This window comes from Budorcas taxicolor, chromosome 7, assembly GCF_023091745.1.
Source record: "Budorcas taxicolor isolate Tak-1 chromosome 7, Takin1.1, whole genome shotgun sequence".
Lineage (NCBI taxonomy): Eukaryota > Metazoa > Chordata > Mammalia > Artiodactyla > Bovidae > Budorcas > Budorcas taxicolor.
The window spans coordinates 22,196,272-22,218,934 of NC_068916.1; the positions used below are offsets into that span (position 1 = coordinate 22,196,272).

General features: G+C 55.9%; 1 protein-coding gene across 1 annotated transcript; it reads right to left on the reverse strand.

Annotated features, from left to right (window-relative positions):
- Nucleotides 1-289: 289 nt before the first annotated feature.
- PDLIM4 (PDZ and LIM domain 4) lies at nt 290-14,651 on the reverse strand. Its single transcript, XM_052643918.1, has 7 exons — nt 14,508-14,651; nt 9,908-10,059; nt 6,336-6,417; nt 1,603-1,784; nt 1,226-1,395; nt 716-833; nt 290-596 (listed from the first exon to the last, which is right to left on the reverse strand). The coding sequence occupies exons 1-7, from the start codon at nt 14,598-14,600 to the stop codon at nt 392-394; spliced, it is 1,002 nt and encodes a 333-aa protein (XP_052499878.1). The 5' UTR covers nt 14,601-14,651; the 3' UTR covers nt 290-391.
- Between the last annotated feature and the right edge of the window lie 8,012 nt (nt 14,652-22,663).

Below are 22,663 nucleotides of genomic sequence, written 5' to 3' on the forward strand. Positions count from 1 at the left end.
TGCAGCCCGCCAGCCTCCTGTGTCCATGGGATTCTCCAGGCAAGAGTACAGGAGTGGGTTGCCATTTCCTTCTCCAGGGAATCTTCCCAACCCAGGGATCGAACCCAGGTCTCCTGCACTGCAGGCAGATTCTCTACCATCTGAGCCAGATAGCACAGTATTTATCTTGCTCACCGTTATACCCAGTGCCTGAGAAAATGCTTGGGATCTGAACCAGTGCAGCACTCGGGAGTCAGAGCCTGTGTTGGAGGGAGGCAGGCCAGGGCACCGACACAGCGCAGGTGGAGCGGAGGAAGTTTATTAGAGAGCCAGGGCGCAAACACATATTTACACGGACCGCGCGGGGACGTTAAAAGAAGCAGAGGCGGGGATGCGACGTTCCGGGAGCGGCTCAGACGAGCTCCACCTTGGCATTAGGGTACACCGCCACCACGTCGTAGCCCTCGGGAGGCTTGACGCGCGCCTTGGCGTGGCTCTCGCAGTAGAGCCGCTCGTCCAGAAAGAAGTAACCGCGTTGTTTGAGGTTCAGGCCGCAGTCGCTGCACATGAAGCACTCGGGGTGGTAGAGTTTGTCCCGCGCCTTGACGATGGTGCCCCTAGTGGGTGATCGGAGAGGACGGCGTCAGGGGCTGACAGCTCCGTAAAGCGCGGCCTTACTCAGAGCCTCCGACGGAGGACGCTGGGGGCAGGTGGGGAAGGTAGGGGAGGTACTCACACGATGCCGTGGCCGCAGCGCGTGCATTCGGGCAGCCCCTGCAGGCCACTCAGCGGAGCGCCTAGCTTGCTGGCCGTGGGCTTGAGGTTCCGGGGACCGCCAGGCCCGGGCCGTTCCCCTGAAAGCCAGAGAGCGAAGAGGCCCATTTGGAAGAGCCCATTGCGGAGGTCAGAAAAAGCGGAAAACTTCACTTCTGCGGAGTGCGGGGCTGCGCCCTACTTCCAGAGCCACCCGCACAGAGATTGGGGAGGGGGGTGGAAGGGCGTGAAAGGAGGAGCTGCGATACAAGTGGAGTGGTAATCAGAAAGCCCCGGTGCAGCAAGCGGTGTGAGGAGGCGCAGAGAACACGCGTTGTTGTTCAGTCGCTAAGTCACGAGGGACACGTGGGAGGGGCTAATGGCTGGGAAGCAAGACGTGGGGTCGCAAAAGCGCAGATGGGGCAGGTTCGGAGGGCGGAGTTTACGACTTCAAGGAATGGGAAGGCAGGTGGGGTAAAGAGAAGAGTCCTACCGCCCTCGCCGGCCTCCAGCATGCCCTGCAAATAGCGGAAAGAGCCTGACTGCTTGGGCTCCGCAGCTGCAGGCTCAGCTGGCTCTCGAAGCATCCTGTACACCTCTGAGCCCAGGTCGACTCCGACTCCGCAGTCGCGACTCCTCGGAAGGCCTCTGGCTGGGTCAGTGCTGGACGAAAGAGATGCACGAAGGGACAGGGTTGCAGTATTAGCCTGCCCCCTGCCAGTTCAGGGTTCTGGTGAGGTTTCATGAGTCAGAATGCAACCAGCTGAGACCCAAGGTTAAGGGTCAAGATTGGACCTGGTGTGAGATTTGAGGGATCAGGAATTAAGATGGGATCTGGGTAGGGCATCAAAGGTCCTGCCTCTGTACTACCTGTGGGGTGGAGACACGTGCAGGGCACCCATCTGGGCCAGTAAAGTAGCCTCACTGTTGCTGCCATTGTGAGGGACTGGGAGGCGAGGTGACTGCCCGTAAGGAGATCCCAAGCCTGGCCTGCCATCTTCTGGCCCAAGCCCGGTGGCTGAGGGCCGCCTGCTTGTCAGTGGACTGCCATCCTAGGAGAGAGAGAAACCGGAGGCACTGGGAGACCGTACCCCCACCTATGCCCTGCTACGCCAAGCCTTCTTGGGCACTGCTTGGCTACTCTTGCTCAGGCATCTCTGGGCTATGGTGTCTAGTCAGGGAATGGGTCTGTGGAGGAAAGGCTAAGCCTTGGGCCTGGTTCAACCCCTGAAGAAATGAGAAGTGCTTATGGAAAGTCAGACACAAAAGCCCTGAATCCTTGAGACTCAACCTTGGCTCATGAGCCCTGTGGTGATTCTGACTCCCAGTGCCCATGTGGGTGGTGTTTGGGCAGGACCATCCCAAGAAGCCTTTTAAGGCCAGCATGTCTGCTGCAGAGTGTGTGGCTTCCCTGCGAAGGTGGTCCTGGTGCCAGGTATTTTTTACCTGTCAGAACCGCACTGGGTACTAGATGGGCCCATGGCTGGGAATGCAAAACAGGAACTCCTGTTCTACAGCCAGGAAGGGTCATCAATCATCGTGTCCCAGGACCCTTTGGCAGGAGCAGGAGGTTTAACGGTACCATTGTGGTACTTTCCTGGTGGTCCAGTGCCTAAGACTCTGAGGTCCCAGTGCAGGGGGCCCAGATTTGATCCCTGGTCAGGGAACGTTACCCCACATACCACAACTAAGGGTTTGATTGCTGCAACTAAAAATCCAGCAAGCAATGATAACAAAGCTCAAAGATCCCTCATGCTGCAGCTAAGACCCAGTGCAGCCAAATAAATAAATTTTTTTTCTTTAAGAAAAGGTACCATTGTGAGGTCAGCCCCCTCTAGGCCTGTAGTTTCACCCCCACTTCCTGCTTCCCAGGCAAAAAATGGGTGGCCTTCCATAGACAGGGCAGATGAGGGGCAGAGAGCAGGCCAGGGCTCAAAGCTCCCCATCCCACAACCCCACAGCCAGCCTGATGCCCATGACTGAGTCATCTAGGGGAGGGATGCCCTGAAGATGCCTCCTCAACCCAAGAGAAGAGGGCAGTTTCTTTGCAGGTGCGAGTCTGAATGGGGACTGGGGACCTTTGTCCCTGCAGTGCTCAGGGCCGTGTTGCCTCTAGTTTGTAGGCACACAGGCCTGTCCTCAGCAGTATGAAAACAGGCATGCACACTCTCACAATACCTTTACAGACATACCCATGCAGGAAGGCAACACACAGGGATCAGCCAGTCCACCTACATACACCTAATCACACAGACTTATGTGTATTTGGAACCAGAGCTGGTCATGCTGGGGATGACCATGTCCCTATCCATTGACAGGGACACAGTTGGTGGCCAGAGCACCCTGACTTTACGGTAGGGCCCAAGAGCCCAGGCCGTGAAGGTATCCTCAGCCCCATTCTGGGAGGAGACATATAAATTGTCCCTCCACTCTACAATGTGAACAGGGCTGTCAGGTGGGAGGAGAGGTGGCCTACCATCGGGGGAAAGAGCAAGCCTAGGACTTGGGCAGCCTCTAGCTGGGGCACAGTGGAGCCTGCAGGGCTTGGCCCAACCTGCTGCTTTCTACAGGCTCTGAGCTGGGCGGAAGCATGAGGAATGGGTGAACTAGCAGCTGAGTGACTGGGTAGGGTTGGAGTCCCAGATTCTCCCACCCTAAAAGACAAAGGAGAGGGTCTCTCGCTGCCCAGGTGGGCCCCCATTAATGAAGCAACAGCAGCAGAAAACCCTTTATCCCACTGGGTCCAAGAAAAGCCCCTGAGAAACCCGAGCACTCTCCCACATGTGTCTGCAGGGCAGGCAGGCCAGGGCTGGCCTGGCCTCTAATGGGGACCAGATGGGCCATGGACTGTGGGGGCAGGGCTGGGCCCCATACAAAGGAGGCTTCAAGAGGATGCGGGGCTGGAAGGACCTAGAGGAAGAAGGCCCTCCACTTACCCCTGCCCAGCAGGGTGTGGGGGTTTACTGCAGGGTCATCAGAGCCCCTGCCCTTCCCATGGCCACCCATGCAGCAGCCTCAGCGGTTAAGACACACGTGATGACCTCAGCGTTGGTTTGAGTCCCAACTTTCTCACTCACTCATTGAGCCAGTTACATTACCTCTGTGAACCTGAGTTTCCTCATCTGTGAAAGGGGAGCATGATGGTTTCTATATCATAAGTTCCTGGCGGGAATGAAATGAGACCTTTGCATATAAAGCGCTGAGCATAGTGCCTGGCACGCATCCATCATTGGATGAATGGCTGTCGTGAGCATTCCTGACCCCCGACTCCTGAACTTCCCCTCTCCATGATGTGCCCGTGTGCTGTTGGGGCCTGAGTCCCTGCCAGCTGCTGATTTAGTTGTTGAAGCCTCTATGTGTCACTCCACAGCATGGGGGTAACCATGGGCTTGCTCATCAGCTCCCACGTGCCTGTGGTCAGAATCTGGGACACTCAACTGGGACAGAGGTGGGCACTAACTCCAGGTGAGCAGGTGGCACCTCCCAGAGGCAGAGCTTCGGCTCTCTGCTTGTCTGGAGAGGACAGGCTGAGTCCTGCACTGCCTGCTGCGCCTGGCTTGCCTTAAACCATCACCTGGTTCTCAGCTCAAATGCCACCCTCTCTGGGAAACCTTTCCTGATCACCATCCTTCCTTCACTCTGGGCTGTGTTCCCATGTGAGGCCTGAGAGAAGTCTTCTATGACCCTATATGGAAGGAGGGCCTGAAACCCCAGTTGTTGAGTGCCAGGGTACCTTGTGCAGCTCTGAGGGCCAGCTGTGGTTTTCCCCTCCTGTGATGGCTCCAGCTGGGCCCACCTCCATCCCCCCTGCAGGCAGAGGGTGGGAGCAGTCTGGGGACAATGGGCCCTGTGTCTGTGTTACTGACACGACTGGGCAGGGGCTGGGTGGGGGTGTTTCTGTCACCACCCATGGAGCTCATGACCTTTTAAGTACAGAATGGAGGCAGCAGCTAAGGGGTTGCCCTGCTGCTCATGGAAAATCCCTCTGCTTCCAGCCTGAGCCACCAGCAGCCTGGCCCTTGAGGAGGTCAGTGAGGGGAAGTGTGGGAGCAGGGGGAACTGCCCTCCAGCCCCCAGCCCCCCTGGCCCAAAGCCTCTCCCGGAAGACTCAGCAGACCTGAGCTTCACATTGCAAAGGACACTTACACGTGAGTGCCGGGCTCACACATGAGCTGGGGGCCTGCACCATGCTGTCCCCATTGGTCAGCCCCATATCAGGCCTGGCTGACTTGTCTATGTCTCTCACCCCCTGTCCCCATGGGTCCATGGGACTATCAGGAGCAAGCTCCTGAGACGCAGGTGTGGCCACAGATCACTGCAAGAACAGCTGAGGTCCGGGGCAGAGGAAACTGAGAGCCCTCAGCCCTCCCCTCTGCCCCCAGCCACCCCTGGGACTTTTCTCTGAACCTCTGGTGCACAATCTCACCTCTGGGCCTCTGTATGTGCTTCACTTTGTATGTGGCACACTTCTCTCCAAGCCCCTTTGCTTGCCTTATTCTTCCTAGCCCCTCAGGTCATGGCTTGGATATGCCCTCCTCCAGTCCTCTTTGACCCTTGATTGAGTTTTACACCTCTCTGGACTCCTTCGACGCCTGGTTTCTGCCATCCCGGAACTGCTAGGTGCCTCTCCCCTTCCAGAGGGCATTTCCTGCATGTGGTATATATCTGGCCTTGGGGATGCCAGTAAAAGCAAGGTTGGAAACAAACATCAGAGAAAGATGGAGACTGGGATAGATGGTGAGGGCAAGGCCACACCAGATCCTTCCCTCTGGTATATACAGCAAAGCCGCCACGGAGAGACAGACAGTCCCACATGCTAGGTCCCAAGTTCTGGATCCATCACAGACCAGTCGAGTCTCTACCTTGTTTAAACTCTGTGGCCCCAGAGATGTCAAGTTCACTCTGGATACCTCAGCCTTGCTACCTAGACTACCCCTCCGGCCCATGGCAAAATGAGGCCCTAAAGCAGCCTGGCCCCACCTTACATTCCTTGAGGACAGCACCATAGCTGTGACTCTTGTCCTACACAGAAAGGTAGCTGAGCAGACAGGCCTGCAGCCTGAAGTCTGCTAGCTGCAACTGCAGAATGGCCAGGAGGAAACTTCAGTCTTGGATAGGCAGGGCAGTGCCTTATATTCTAAGGTTGGCTCTGGCCAGGTAGGTGCCCAAGGTTAGGATGAGACAGAAGAGTACCCCATAGCCTGTGGTCACTCCACAGCCTGTGGTTGTCCCCCACTCTGCCCCCAAGCCTGGTGACTTCCTCCTGATCTGGCATCACTGGGCAACAGAGTGAAACCCAGCTGGGTAGGTGGTAGCCCTGAGCCAAAGCCTGGCCCAGTCCCTGCCCATCGCGGGCACTATTGCCCCAGAATCCAGGACTGCCTGGGGTACCAGCAGAGCCCACTGCAGATACCCATCACCTGGGGAGCACCTGAAGGGGCATGGACAGGGCTCAGAGAAGCCTTCTGCTTCAGTCTCTGGCGTGGGCACCTAAGAACTATGGTGAGGACATCCGCAGTTAAACCTGTGGGTGAGGCCCAGCCCCTCTGCACTGGGCTTGCTCTGAGCCAGGCCAGGCCAGGCCAGGTGGTATATGTACAAACCTGGGCCTCGGAGTCGATGTGGATCCTGTGTGCCTGAGCCTTGTTGTCCTCTGGGGTACTGGGCCAGCTCCTGCCTTCAGGCCTGTGGCAGAAATTAGGATGGTCACAAATCTCTGCTTATTAGCCCACTATGCCTGGGATGAGGACCAAGAAGGGTTGGGGTCTGGGCCCAGGGCCACCCTGGACCAGGCTTGTTACTTTGCATGGATAAGGATACCACCCCAGCACTTTCCCCTGCACCAGAATGGCGGCCGTTATGGCAAGGAGACACAGCTCAGGATTCTGGGGTAGGCTGTGTGTCCCTTCTCCACCAGCTGGTCCTTCCCACTCTGGTCTGGTTCCTAGGAAGGAAGCCCTACAGCTTCCCCACTTTTCCACCCTCTCTGTCACTTCCGGAAGCTCCACACAAAGAGGGCCAAGCTCATGGAGGGGCGGGGCAAGCCAGGCCTCACACACTGATCAGCTGGGAGCCCACCGTTCATCCCTCTTCCATCCACAGCTCTGCCCAGGCCTGCGGGTCAGGCACCCGGGGACTGTGGGGGGAAGTGAGATGGAGGCTCTGTGGGGTGCACCTCCCCTCCTGTAGCCGCCGGCAGAGTCATCACCAATGTCTGCCCAGCCCAGATGGGAAACAGGCCATTAGGAAATTCCTGCTTTGCCATAGAAACCAAAAGCCAAACACTCAGGAGGGAGAAAAACATCATAAACCTGCCATCAGTGGGGCAGGCGGGGCCGAGAGGCTACAGGCCTGGGGCCCAGTCCTGCCACCAACTAGTCCTGTGAGAGGGCAGGCCAGAAGGGTGTGTGGACCCTGGACTGGCAGGTGAGTGTGAGTGAGGCTGGTTACATCGAAGGGGAATAAAGTCCCAACTCCACCCCACAGGGCCTCCTGAGACTTCTCAGGGGTCTCACCACTGGGCTAGCAGCTCAACCCTGCCCCTCTCCCTCCACTCAGAAGAGAATTTTAACGATCTGACCACCACAGTCCCTCCGCTCTTGCTCACCACTGCCCATTCCTTGGTCCCCTGCAGGCTACCTCTCTCCTCCACAGCTTTTCAGAAGCCTGTGGCACCAAGGCTCTGCTGTCCCACCCCTACTGGCATCTGGCTCCAGCACCCTCAGCCATGCTCCCAAGATACTGCCCTAGCTCACAGCTCTAACTATGGCCTGGACATACTCAGAACTCTGCCGGGATAAACCTAGGACATCTTGTGTGGCTCTTTGGCCTTAAACTTCCTTGAAGTTCTGCCCAGAAGAGAGGTACAAGCCTGAGGTCTAAGGATCAGAGGGTACAAAGTGCCCAGAGCCATGAGGGTAGCCCAAGGCATCAGATTGGCATGAAAGGCTTATATGTATGTCAAATTCCGTCCCCAGATCTCCATACTTTAGGCTGGGCAGGTAGCTCTGTCTGCCATCTTTAAGTCCCCCAAAGGGTGGGCTGTGCAAATTCATCTTGTGTCACATGTAATAGGTGACAGGGATCCGACCAAAGGCCTTGGGGTTGGAGCTGATGCCAGGAAGGTCCTGGACCTACAGAACGTACCCAGACATTGCGGGTTAGCTTGGACTGCTGGATCTCTGACTGAGTTCCAGACAAAGTCAGCATAGTGGGGAAGCTGGGCCTTTACTTCACTTTTCATCCTGTGATGAATTGGAATTAGTCTGTGGAGGATTAGAGCTCTCTGTACATAAGAGAGTAGGTAGGGAGGCTGGCCTGGGCAGAGCTCCACACAGAAGCTCCCTCCAGCCAGCTCGCCAGGCCCAGGTCAGGGCCTCAGGCATAAGTGCTGGCACAACAGGCAGGACAGAGCAGGATCGGGGGCCTTGTAGGTGAGAAAGTCCCCAGGATAAGAGATGCTGGCCCAGAAAGTCAAGGTGGTCCTTGTCTTGATCCCCCAGAGTCTGCATGCATGAGAATTAGGGATAGGGGGTGGGGGAAAGGACCCCAGCTTTTCACCCTGACTGAGCAGATCTTGTATGTCACGACCACTCAATCCCAGAAGCTAACGGCTCTGATAGTAAGTCACCAGCTGGAGGATAGCACAGTTCTCAAGTGCAGAACTGGGGCTAGAACCCAGAATCTGTGATAGGAGAGAATGTGCTCTCCCCGGCTCCATGTCCAGCAGCGTCTGGGAGCTGAAACACCCAGAGCGGAACAGGTCAGGGGACCCCTGGCTCCATCCATGCCTGGCTCAGAACAAATGACCAGGGAAGGAAGGAAGGAAGGGGGACCTCCACCCTGCCCCCGTCCTGTCACCCTCCCCTGACATTATTCCCTCTGTGGACCTCCTGAATCAGGCCCCTTGTGAGCCTCCCCTGCCCCTCGCCCCACTACTACCAGGGCTTCCTTTATACAGCCAAGCAGAGTCAAGGCCAGAGGTGAGTCAGGGCCCAAGAACCCAGCCAAGTTGGGTGGCTCGTGGGCAGAGCAGTGCTGATGTTTCCCCCAGCCAGCCTGTACCCCCGTCTCAGAGAGGGTGATGAATGTGATCATGCTTTATGGAGAAGGAAACCCAGGCTCATGGAGGTCATCTCGTGTACCTAAGAGACCTCAGAGTCTGGAAGAGGGCCAGCTCTGCTGAACTCCTGGGCCAGTGCCTCCTCACTGCGGGCCAGGTGGAGTGTACCAGGTCCTGGACTTGCAGCTGGGCCCACTCAGCCCGGAGAAGAGTCAGAGGTCCTGACTTCAGCCCAGAGCAGGGCCAGACTCAAATGGGGCTACTTCAGAAGCCTTCCCACCATGTTTAATGGCTCTGAGCCAATGGATTACCCTCTGCCCCACCGGCTCTAAGGCCTGGTTGGCCACGTTGTGGTTTGGGGAGGATTCGCCTACACACATCCACAGGGGGTCGTGGAAAGTCCCTGTTAACAGGGAACGTGGCAGAGCTGAGCAATTATGTCTGACTTCTCTGGATCCAGGGAAGACAGGGGGAGGGAGATCCCGCTGAGGCAGGATCCAGCCAACTGCCATCAGCCTCAGCAAGGCTTGACGGGTCAGCAGTCAAGCAGAGGGAGTGGCCTCTTTGGTGAGAGTGAGAGAGACCTGAGGTCAGTCAAACCGTGCTTCCCCATTGCTCCACTGTGTGACTTGAAGCACCCTCCAGACTTTGTGAATCTCAGTTGTCTCACATGTAAAGTGGAGCCTATATTAGATTTTACCGTATCAAACTGGTTTGACGGTTAAACAAGGTGTTGGTTGATAAAATTTTTTGAACTGCTCATCACTCATGGGTGGGGAAAGGACAGATATCACACACCACCGACACCCCCGGTGTGAGGCTACCCCAGGTCTTATTTCAGCCCTGATTTTGGGTTGTCTACCCCCTGCCATAAGACCCCAACATAGACTCCAGCAATAGATTAAATGGGGGCTTCTTCCTTTCTTAAGCCACCCACGTCTCCAAACAGTGCCTGCCAAACCCCTGTGAGAGCGCTGCTCCTTAGGCCTGGGGTGCCAGGGAACAGAATTAGAAAGGCTGTGTGAGGCCCTGCTCTCTCAGAGTGCTGGTGACCCAGAATTCGCCCTCCCTTCACTCGCCACCTTGTTCTGGCTCAGTCGGCTCTGTGCGTACCTGCTCACGGACAGTGTGAGGTGGTCATGGCAGCCCTTGATGCGGTTCTGTGCTTCCAGGTGTGTCATGAGCTCTGTGCTCTCACCATTGATGGCCTGGATCAGGTCTCCAGGGCACAGGGCAGCCAGGGCAGCCTTGCTACCAGCATGGACCTGTGGATGGACAAGCCAGAGGGCTGGGCATTGGTCATTACATGGCCTTGCTCAAGGCCATGCAGACCCCTGCCAACCCCAAAACCGTGCCAGTGCGGCCCTGCTGCTAATGTGACCCTTGGGTGGGCATACCATAAGACTGACTGAGTTCCCACATGGCCTGGCTGGAGCCTCTGCACTAAAGGCCCCAACTCCAGCTCACAGAGGTCTGGGAGGACATGATGGCATTTGACAGGAGATTCCTCTGGGCTGGAACAAGTACGATGTCACTCTTGCAGTCTGCATATATGCCGATGGACATGCAGGGGACACACAGGGATATGTGCTCTCAAATAAATAGTTAATACAAAACATGGACACATAGCCTACATTGCCCCATCCAGCCAGACCACAGAGTAAGTCCCTTGACCTGACACTCAAACCCTTAGTGACCTTGTTTCTTCTCATCCCCATCCCTCCATATTTACCTCCACCTACCCACACTCTATCCAGACCACGTGAATTACTCACAGGCAGCAGAGAGCTCTCTCTTACCGCCACACTTCTGCAGGTGCTGTTACCTCTACCTGGAACACACTCCTTTGACCCCCCAAACCCTAGTTCCCTTGTCATCCTTCAGGTCTTAGGCTCTCCATAGAGGCATTCCCCCTTGGAGTCTCTCATCTGGTGCCCCACTGTACCCTGTGTGCCCCCTTTACCACTTAGCTCCCCTAATAATGTTAGCACCTCATTCTGTGTTGTCACCTCCCCAGGCAAGTTGAAGGCCATCTACTTCCAGCTGCCAGCCTGCATTCCTGAATCACAGCTCCCTTTCCTCTGGAGGACAGGCACTGAGGCCACCCCGGTGCCACTGTGGACCCCAGAGGGTCAGCAGCGTCCACACTGGAGCCTCCTTCAATGCTGATCCCTTGACATGAGTCACATGAGGTTGGGGATAGACTCATGGGATGCCTGAGTAAGCAGCCTGGGGGGAATTCAGGCAATAGGACATCCTTTACCCTGTTTCTGGTCCCTGCACAGCCTCTGGAGAGAGATTTTAGGGACCCTCATTCTTCCTAGCCTCTTTGCTAGTGTCAAGCTATGGCTCAAGAACTGTCAGTGACACTGTTCCTATGGGGCGGGAGCTCCTGGAAGCCTGGCCAGGCTCCGCTTAGCCAGTTCTCTGTAGTGAGTAGACAAAGCTGAGGTGCTAGCAGCTCCTTGGCTGGAGTTCTGGTGTGGGCACTGCCAAGCTGACCTGCCCTGGAATAGGCTGCCCCAAGGAATATTCTTCTAGAGCATGATACCCTCAGCCACCATTAATATTCCCTTGTTGGACACCAGCACCAACATAGGTCTGTCTTCCCAGGGGAAGCACCCACTTGGCACCATCCCACCCTCCCCACTCAAGGCCCTGCCAGGACCCTCTCCTTCATGGATGCCTGCTCAGTGCTTTAGCCATAACTAGCTCATGGCAACCTCTCAACCACCTAATGAGACAGAGGCTGTTCTCATCCTTATATAGAGATGAAGAAAGAGAGGTTTTGGGTATGGGGTACTTTGCCCCATTCCCCGTTTTGGAGAGGAGTCTTCTTTCTCAGGGGGTGGCTAGCGGCAGGATGACTCAGCCAGTACAAGGGGTGCATTCAGGCCCCTGTGGGTGGAGGAAGTTCTCGAAAGCAGGGGTGGCTGGGGCTCTGCCAGCGCTGCTAGCTCGGGAGTTCTGGTCAGAGAGGGCGCGAGGCCAGGAAACCGTGACTCTCCCAATTGCCTTTACATGCATTGTTTCATTAGTCCTCAAGGCAAGCCTATTTCCTAGATGAGGAAACCAAAGCCCAGAGAAGCACAGGACACTCAGCTGATAACCGGCAGAGTTAGGATTTCAACCCAGGCCAACCGATTCCAAATCCTTTGCTCTTAACCACAGTGTGCATTTCTACAAAACAGAGAGGTGTTCTGAGTAGGAGGATCAGCATGTATAATGGCTCATCTTGGAGTGAGAGTGAACGCAGGCTTCTGTGGCCAAAATATCATTGGTGAGGAGAGAATGAAAGATATGAAATCAGAAAAAAACGCAGGGACCAGATCTGCGGGCCTTGTAGGCCCAGGAGAGAAGCTGGCATCTCTCCCAGGCAGTTGGGGAAAAGGGAGGATTCTAAACAGGGAAATGACAGGACAGAGTTGAATGCAGGCCGATTTTTCTGGATGCTGAATGCAGGATAAACAGATAAAAGGAAGAGAGAGAGGAGAAAGGAGGTCAGCTGGGAGACTGGGGCATGAACCAGCAGTCTCACCTATGGCAGCTACTTTTAAAGCCCCTGTGTCACTCCACCTGATCTAGATACAAAAAGCCCCTCCAGGGAGCTGGGCATACAGTTGGTGGTATTTGTTTGGGGCACTAGTTTCTAGGGACTTGGTAGTAGCAATACCCATTAGGATGCCAAGGCCAGCAGTCACTATAGTTTGCAAGGAAGGAGCCCTGGACAGTGTTTTTTTGCAGGGGGGCTCCCCAAGGCTTTGTGGGCTGAGGTTGCATAGTCCCGGCTCTGCCAGGCAGCCAGCCTCCTCTCTGTCTGAGTGTGGCTGCCTCCATTGGGTGGGGGAAGCCCCATGAGCGTGGGAGGGGTTGGGTCTTGAACCCCCCTGGTAAGGACACTCCCACATATCATCAGTGTCTGTAGAATTACCCTTGAGGTACCTGCTGGGCAAGCTGTGGCCTGTGCCTCCTCAGCCCCGTAAACCTCCCCAGATCCCACCCAAATCCAGGCTCAGCCATCCTGGCTCCTCAGGCCTGAGCTGCTGCTGTGTGACTTTGGGGGACAAAGAAGGGGTTCTTCCCGGCAAACTCTTTTCAGCCTCTCTGCCTGCCAGCGGCCTGCATCCTGATCGGCTCCAAACAAGGCCGCTGCTGCTGCCGCTGTGACGTGTGGAGGCCTTTCCTCGGCGGGCAGGCAGCCGCGTGGGCAACAGATGTCTCTGCTCCCTGCCGCCTGCGGCCGTCAGCCGCCGCCACTGAGCCTGTCAGCGGCCTCACGCCCAGGGTGCCTGGCCGGCTGGCCTGCCTCGGTGGGTGGACACACAGCATGACATTCACAGGCAGACACAGATGTGTTCCCACCCCCTCACACACACACACACCCACACCCCGCAGGGCTCTCTCAGGAAAGTGGGAGATGAAAGGCTCCCGGATGCGCTGAAGGCCCACCTCACTCAGCCCCAGAGACCTAGTGGCCGTGGGGTGAGGGCAGATGTGGGACTCCTCCCAGGACAGCTGGGCCTGCCTGTCACCCTGGCCCCCAGAAAGAATATTCCGTGATGCCATGCTCCACCAGGTGCCCAACCCCTCCCAAGAACTAGAAAGACGTCTTGGAAAGCCCAGCCAGCTTGGTCCAGCCCCCATGGCAAGAAGTGGCAGAAGGGTGGGGGAAGGTGTTCTCAGTTCCATTGACACAGGGTCTCAAAGGCCAAAGTAGCCTGTGTGGGGTCAAGGGATGGCCCAGACCCCTGCCTGCCTTCCCCTCGCGCTGGGAGCCCCCAAGGGCAGGGTTCTGTCGCCTTTGGTCCCCTACACTGGGACTCCAAGGGGCAGAGCCTGAGTCTCCACTTCTGGCCCTTCAAATACGGGACCCCAAGGTTGGGCCAGGATCCCGTCTTTCCCAGTTTGGGCACCCCCTGACAGGGCCCGAGTCCTCCCCTCTGCTCCCCTGTTCCCCTTGGATTAGCCATCACCCAGGCTGTGCCCCCTCCTCTTCCTCAGCTGTCCTAAGCCTGGGGCAGTGCATGGCCATGGAAACTTGAGGAACTGGGCTGAGGTTATCCTGGCCCCTGGCCTTGTGAGTCTTGTGGGGAAGGGGTCTCAGAACTGCACAGACAGGCTTCCCCTTCCCTGGAAGCCAAAAATTCCTGGTCACTTCCCCTTAGGACAACTGAGGTCATGAATGAGCGACTGACCAAAACCAGAGAGGGGAACTGGCTGAGTCTTTCTTTCTTTAGTTTCGGAGAGGACCCCAGACCTCTCTGGGGTCGCTCAGCTCTGCTGGCAGGGACCCTTGATAGGGAAGGGGGGGGCTCTCAGTCATTTGCCCCAAATCTTCAGGAAGGGTTCAAATGTAAGCAGCATTTCTGGGCCTCTGTTGACCAATCCCGACCCCTGGCCTATGACTTTGGTCCTTCCATGGCCTGCGCTTGAGTCCCCCCAAATGAGGCCAGCAGGGAGGCTGCTTTGTGAACTCTTTGTGGGGGGGGGGGGGGGTCCTCCGAGGGACAGGGCAGGCAGGCCCAGGGAGAGGGGGAGGGGGTTGGGGCGGCGCTGCCCAGCCTGGAAGCCGCCTCTACAGCCTGTGGGTCACCGAGGCCAACGCTTGGCCTCCGAGCCTCCAGGACGTCGGGGATCCGGGTCCCGAGTGGACCTCAGGGGCTGGGTCTCAAGATTCAGGACCACCCCGCCGCCCTGTGGTCGCTGGACTCACCCGCGAGATGGTGAGGGGTACGCTGAAGTCCCGGCCGCCCACCAGGCGGAAGCCCCAGGGTGAAGGGCCGCGCAGGGTCACCGAGTGGGGCATCGCGAGCCGGAGCCGCAGCCGGAGCTTGAGCCGGACACTGAGGAGCCGCCGCCGTCCCCGCCGCCGCCTGGACGCCGCGCCCCGCCCCCGGCCCGCCCGCCCCCTCACCCCCCCTCCTCCCGGCCCCCGCCCCCGCTCCCTGCGCGCCGGGATTGGCCCCGCGGCTGACCCGACCCTCCCACTTCGGGGGGCTCTGAGGACCCGCCCCTCAGCCCCGACCGCCTGCAGCCCGGCACCCCGACCAGGTTCTCAGAGACCCCGGACCCTGACGGCTCCAACGTCCGAGATCCTGCCCGAGCCTCAGTTCTGCGGGCTGCGGAAGCAAAAGCCGGGTCCTTTGAAGTTGCTTCTGAGGGGCGGCGTCCCAGCCCGGGGAAAGATGAGGGGCAGGGGCTGCCCAGATGGGGGATGGGGCCTCGCCCTGCTTCGAACCTCCGCAGGGTCCTGGCAGGCAGTTCTGGGCTCCACCTCCGCGAGGAGTCCTCTGAACCGCGAGCACTGATGGGGAGCCCTGCCCCTGAGCAGACCTGGGCCGGTGTCGCAGACGCAGGCTGACAGCGGGCAGTGCGAGTATGGGAGGGGGGACAGAAAAGTTCCCGACCTCGTCTGGGGAGGTCAGGGAGGCTCTCTTGGGCGCCCTGTCGTGTCCTTACAAGTGTCACTGCTTCCCCAGGACACTCAGGCCTTCTCCAGCTGCCCTATCCTCCCAGGCTTTCTTGCTGCATTCACGGCCCTTTTTCATTCTCCCTTGTAAGGAGTTTTGGAAAGCTGCCTACCTAGGAAAGGAGCAACTAGTGTGGCTCGGGTTGTGGCTGTGAAGCATTGCAGGGGTGTGAAGTACCTGAGCGGAGTGGAATCTGGGGCAGCCCTTCACTTGGGACCTTCCTGGTCTTCTCTCTCAGCCATTGTCCTTCAGGGTGCCATGAAGGGTGCCATCGTCCTTCAGGGTGCCACGTTTGCAGGTGCTATGGCCTGGTAAGGGCCCCACTGACCCCTCTCAGGCCACCGTGGACACTTTGGCCTGGCTACATTAGGGAAGCCTGTGTGCTCTTCCAGACCCTGAAGAGGCCCCTCATTTAGCCGTTCTTGATAACTCTGTGTGCCCTCTTGTCCAGCTTGTTAAGAACGCTACCCTTGGGAGGCTAACAGGTTATGGGGTAAGATGGATTCGTCGGATCTGTAACACCTCAAGAAAGAGGACTTGAGAGGCACGTACTTAGGGTAGTCCAAGGAAGTGGCTGTGCTCTTCAAGGTGGAACGTGGATGCCTCTCTGGGAGAAGGGGTGCTGTTTGCTGTCTGTTCAGGTGGCAGAGAAATATGAGTGGTGTGTGTGGCAGTGGTGTGTGTGTTGGAGGATATATATGGGAATGCGCGGGTTGGGGGAACATAACCAGAGAGTGCCAGCCATTGGACTTTCAATTCTGTGAGCAAGGAGGTTTCTGCTCAACTCTGTACAGACTTGTGTCCAACAGGGACCAACAAAGCAGAAGGGCTAGTAAAGAGTCAGTGGCTGGATGGTCTCTCAGGGGCCCTTAGGCCAGAGGATCCCTAAGACTTGGACCCCACTGAATGATGTGGAGATTGGGAGCAGCTAACACTGTCGCTGACTGCCTGAGAACTAAGTGCACAGCATGACTGGGTGATCAGACACCTCATCAACACTCCGAGAGCCACGGTGAATGTAAATGGTGCAGGTCTTTGCTGCGGGGAGGTGGGACCTCAGGAGGCTGAGGAAGTTCCTGCCCAAGGCATCCCATAGTGGATTCCTGAAACTCTTCCTTAGACTTCTCCCAGCTTACACACCCTCAGGACTCCCAACCACCACCCCCATCCTGAAATTCCTTCACTGCCTTCCTCTCTACTTCCTTTGGGGGAAGTATATCACCCCTGCCCAGGAGTGGTCAGCTTGAGTATGTCTTTCCTAGCCCTTGAGGCTCTGGGCTGGGTAATCCATCTCTGAAGGCTTCTCCCTTACGGTTGAAGACAGGGGTGTGGTGGGGAGTGGCTCCTCCAAAGTCAGAGGTATAAACTTTCCCATTTCATTGAGCAGTTTCTGGGGTAGTTCCAGGGTCCAAGGCAGTCATCCTCCACAGTGGGTCCTTGATGGCACCTCTGACTTAAGGGGACGTCAGAGGCCCGCTTCAGACAGCACCCTCCCACAGGACACAGGCCTGGGCAAGGCTGTGTTCCTGGAGATTGGAGGCAGACCTTCTTAGGAGTCACACTGTGGGCTCACTGCTGAGATGCCCTGCTTCTGGACAGTGAGTTAGGCAAGCTGCTTCAGTCTATCCCCAATGTGCCCTCCAGGAAACTCTCAGAATTTCCTTTTCAGGCTTGTTGCTCTTATTCCCTGGGGGATTGCTGTACTGCTGAATCCCTATCATGTTGAAGCACCAGGTCACAGGGCAGTTTATAGGGTCTGGGAGCCCTCTCCAAGGTGGGGATGATGGCAGCTGGGTCATGCATCACCTCTGCCCTGGTGGCCTTCGCTTATTCATTGCACACCCCACCAGGCATCTCGGCTGCTCGGCACAACCAGACTGCTCACTTCATGCATTCTTTATTCATTCAACAAAAACATATTGAGTGCTTTTCCATATGCCAGGGCCCATGCCTGCCCAGGGCTGTGGTAGAGAGATCTGTAGGGACAAAGACTGTGTCTATCTTACTTATTTATGTTTCCCCAGCAGCCACAGAGAGCCTGGCACAGAGAGGGTGTTCAAAAACATTTGTTAGTAACAATATTATTGTTGTTACAGGAATCATTATTACAGCTCATCCCTCAGCCATGGCCCAGAGAGAGGCAGGGTGTGAGGGGATCCAGAAGGCAGAGACTTGTTCTCTTCTGTTCCTGCTGTCTTGGAGGCATGCTCAGGGGCCCTGTCCTTCAGGGGAGCCTCAAGTAGCTCAGGGCACTATGCCCAGGCCTGCTGTGTGCGGCCAGATCTGTCCAAGGTCAGGAGAAACTACAATGCTTTTTCCTCAATGGACTGGCAGGCTCTAGCAGGAACAGATGCCCTTGGGAGATGCCCTTGGGACTCAGCCTAGGGTGGGGGTTGAGGGAAGGGCCGAAACAGGAACAATCTCCGGCTGAAGTTGAGGCCAACCCCGGGGACCGCCCAGAGTTGGAAGCAGCCCCGAGTAGGGTGTGTAGTGAAACTGATGAAGCAGCCCTTGAGGATAGTGAAAGTGAAGTCGCTCAGTTGTGTCCGACTCTTTGCGACCCTGTGGACTGTAGCCCACCAGGCTCCTCCATCCATGGGATTCTCCAGGCAAGAATACTGGAGTGGATTGCCATTTCCTTCTCCAGGGGATCTTCCTGACCCAGGGATTGAACTCAGGTCCCCCGCATTGCGGGCAGATGCTTTAACCTCTGAGCCACCAGATACCTTCCTGTGAAGTGCCAGGGGCTGACCAGAGAGCCAAGACCCTAACCTGCCCTGTCCTGGCCCTGGGGCCACAGATCTCTAGATCCAATCTGCTCTATTCAGGCCAATACAGCCTTCCTTCAAGGCCCAGCCTTCTCCTGTCAGTCAATAGCCTGGATTCCAAGGAGATCTGAGTCTTGATGGGGTACTTGGTCTTCACGGGATGCCCACTTCACAGTTCTGACCACTCCAGGACCCAGAGGGTACCCAAAGAAGAACCCGAGAAACTCCCGTTTCAGTGTAGCCTATGTGGCCTGACTCCAGGTCCCATGGCCTCTGGCCTTCTTTGGGTCTGTTCACTAAGCAGTCTGTTGGTCAAGGCTAGGAACCTGTGAGTGTGCAGGGTGGAGAGAACAGCAGTCTGGGGCAGGGCTGGATGGGGAGGGGCTGTGGGGGCCTTCTGCAGGGCCAGAGCTTGGCCCTAAAATGATAGGGAGCAAGGCAGGCCTTAGCAAGATTTGAGGGGCTCTCAACGGGGAGAGCACAGGGGAGAGACAGCCAGGGGCATGGGCACCAGGTAACACCTGGAAAGAAGGTCTGAGGTGGTGTAGCTTTTGAAGTGGACTAAAGGCAATGCCCCACATATCTTGGGATGACAGGGCTAGTCAAGGAGGCAACAAAGCTGGCCTGTGAGCTGTGTTTGGTGCAGCAGAACTCAGGGGAGGGCGTGCCTGTGACAAAGGGAGTTTCCCAGCTTTAGTTTTGTGCCATTTGATCCCTCAACAAACTTTTTGAATGCATGCTGTGTATTTAGCCTAGACCTGATTAAGTAGGCTTGGAGATGTGGGGGCTCCCCACCCCGCCACAACCCCCCTGGGGGCTGAGAAGCTAGAGGCTCTAGAGGAAACCAGCCTCTGAAGATCCAAACAGGGACAAAGCCAATTCTGACAATCAGAGCCTAGTTACTGGCCTTGAGCCAGATTCCAGGGCAGGCGCGAAAGCAGAACCAATTCTCATCAGAAAACTGAGCCTTGGGAAGGGTGAGCGTCCACCCCAAGCTCATATATTTTCTATGCAGCCAATCAGGGGTTTAGACCCTGCATTGGTGACTTACGCCATGCCCCTTGCACCAGAGACTGGACATGTCCTGATCATGCCTGCAGTCCCCAGTAGCACCCCCGTCGGACCTGCTTTGTCTCTGTTTCTACAGAGAAAACCCATCTGCTCTGGTCCCCAACAAAGGGACTGCCAGGCAGCAGGGTGGGGGCAGGTTTACCCAGCTGGGCCCAAGGAGGCTCTGGCCCTGAGGCCTGGGAGTGGAGGGAGTTGGGAGGAATGGAGGGAGGCAGCAGACAGGTGGGAGAGTCAAGAGCAGCCCAGCCCAAGTAAGGAAGTGACAGAACAGGTTGTCAGAGGTGGGAGTGAGGCCCATGTGACTGAGTGCTTTCTTCAAGAAAGCAGCTTACAAAGGCACCGTGGTCTCAGCCTCTGCCTCAAAGACACCCCCAAGCTTACCCTCTCTCCTGCTTCTTGCTCAGCCCAGAGGGTACAGTCAGCTTGCCTTAGAATCATCCAGCTTCTCCTAGCACCAAATGCCTCAGTGCTGCTATCTGTAGTCCCCAAATAGAGGCCCAATGCTGGGGTTATCACCAGCTTCCCGTGATAGTTGAAGGCTTCTATCAGCCAGCCACAGTGGGTCCCTGAGCAGAGAAGGTGCCTTCTTTTACAAATCAGCTTCTCCAGGCAGAAGAGCAGAGGGATCAGGGAACAACTGGATGGTCCGTTCTGTTCCCTAGACGCTCTTGGCCTTGGCCTGACCAGCACCATACTCTAGCATAAGCAGGGGCTCAGGATCCATCCCTCTGCAGCTCTGGGGGACGTGAGCTGTCGGGGCAGGTCAGACCACCGAAAGTGCAAGGATGACAAAGAGGAATGAGCGTGGGAGGTGGCCCAGGAATTACTGAGGCTCCTGAGACACATGCCACTGCTCCTCTGTCAGCCTGGGACTGGCTCCCCGGGCCTGGAGTCCTGGCACAGCTTAGCTCTGCCCCAGGCCACACATCCACAGACACTCACGTTTGGCAGGGACCTGGCCAGGACACTCTGTTCTCCTGGCTGAAGACTTTCCTCCTCTTCTGACCATTAGAGCTGACACTGAGGCCACTCAGAGAGAAGGCCAGGCCACTTCCATATTTCTAGGCTTTCAGTGAAACAAGTATAGAAAAAATGTGAGAATAGTGTTTTTTATTTGTTGTAAGGATTTTTAAATTTATTTGTTTATCTAATGGTTGCACCGGGTCTTCATTGTGATGCATGGGCTCTTCATTGCTGTGCTCGTGCTTTCTGTAATTGAGGCAAGCGGGGGCTACTCTTTCTTGTGGTGCACAGGCTTCTCATTGCGGTGGTTTCGCGTGTTGTGAAGCATAGGCTCTAGGTGCATGGACTCAGTAGTTGTGGCGCACAGGCTTAGTTGCCCCTTGGCATGTGGGGTCTTAGTTCCTGGACCAGGGATTGAACCTGTGTCCTCTGCATTGGCGGGCTGGACACTGGACCACCAGGGAAGTCCCTGAAAATTGTGTTTCAAGAGTCATGGTTTGTAATATTTATGCTTTGGTCATTTATTCAACAAATATTTTTGAGAGCCTCCTATGGGTCAGGCACTGTTTTAGGCCTGAGTATTGAATGCTTATAACACGCATGTAAAATGTATAGCCTCATTTGGAGATAACTTCAAAGATTTAAATTCCAGACTGCCTAGTCCTCCTCAAGATGAACCTTAGCAGCCCCTACCCCTCATAACTTTCTTACTGGTATAGATTTAGCCTCTGTCTCCTACTACCCAAGAGTATTGGAGACCACGATGAGATTGGCAGAGGCCTTGAAGACTTCCCCAAGAGTCCAGCAAGCATGGCCCTGTGTCCAGCCTGTCGTCCCAGCTGCATCCTCTGTCTCTAAGAGCCACCCACCCCTCTACAGCACCAGCAACTTTAGTCTCTGATTTGTCTTGGTGAAATGCCCTGCCTGGTCGTGCCCAGCACTGCCAAGCGGTGCTTGTGGTGCCTCTAGTGACTGAGTCACAGGCTGGCATGGATTGTTCAGGCTGACTTCACCTCCGGGCCTGGCTTTGGGGCACCCCAGCTGTGACCACCTGGTGTGAGCCTGGCCGTCTGTGTTGCTGGGAGAGTGGAGCAGAGCTGTGCCCCTAGAGTGCAGCAGCTGTCAGCTGGCCCCAGGGTGTGGGAATCCAGGTGCAGGGGGCCATGGGGATTAGAGCAGAAAAAGCCAGATACAGGCCTGGAAGGGTGAAGCTGGGTTCAGGCTACTCCAGGCCCATGGGGTGAATGGGCTACAGGAGGATTCATGAGTCAGCCTCATGTCCTGGGTGGCTATATTTTTGGCTCCCAGGAATCTTCAAAAATCCTTTCCCACTTACTTTTCCTCCCAAGGCTAGACCCATAGCTGTGCAGACCCAGGCTCGGCAGTGGGACGTGGGCAGAGTCCTCAGTGTCAGGGTCTGAGTTCCTCACACCCCACATCTCTTGTTCCCACCCCCTACAAAGAGTGTACATGTGACGTGGCCCCCGCTGAGAGGACACCTGATCAGACTGTTTGCTGCCTGTGAGATCATCTTATTTGCAGGAAGGTAGGATTGCCTAAGAAACAGGAGAGGCAGGGTTGAGGGGATGTAGAGGGGTGCCTCTCCCACACAGGAAGCCAGGATTGCTCAAAGAGAATGTATAATGAGCTTTCTACATGCTGAGAGTTAAGCAAGAACTGTCTCATCTCAGGGAAGAGGAAGGGAAAATGGCAGATCTGGATTAGACATGCGCTGAGTGTTGGAATGGACGTTGCCCACAACTCTGGAACCAGCAGGCCCTGAGAGGTAGCTGCATCTGGGATTAAACAAGCTGACCACAAAGAGCTGTGACATTGGGCATTCAAGCATGCAGCATTGTTGGCCCAGCCAAGGAACACAAGCATTCTCCCTCTGAGAACTGTGGTGTTCCTGAGCCAGAGTTCCCACAATTATTGTTACGATCTATTTATTATGCTAACACCAAGGCAGCCCCCTGCAAAGAAAAGGGCAGATCCATCTAATTTGTGAATACAGCAAAGTGATTTCCATAGTATGTTAAAATAGTTACTGACTTGGTGATTTTCTAGGATTGCAAGCTTGATTTAACATTATAAAATCCATTGATTAATAGATTAAAGAGAAAAAAAGAACACTGTGATCAGCCCAAAAGACATTTGAGGAAACTCACCAGCTATTCACAGTAAAAAGTTGGAAAATCGTGAAGAGGAGGAAACATTAACTTTTTAAATAGCATATGTGTGTGTGTGTACTCAGTCATGTCTGACTCTGCCACCCCATGGACTGTAGCCCACCAGGTTCCTCTGTCCATCGGATTTTCCAGGCAAGAATACTGGTGTGTATTGCCACTTCCTCCTTCAGGGCATCTTCCCAATCCAGAGAGTAAACCGGCTTCTAACACATTGCTGGCGATTCTTTACCACTCAGCCTCCGAGGAAGCCCTAAATGACATATACTGGAAACCAAAAGCCAATACTGGACTTACAACTCTACAGTTCCCATTAATGTCCAAACAATGGACATTATCCAAACAATGTCCCTTTCACTACTGCAGTGCAGGGCTGCTTTGGAGGTCCTTACTAAGACTATAAGGTGGAAA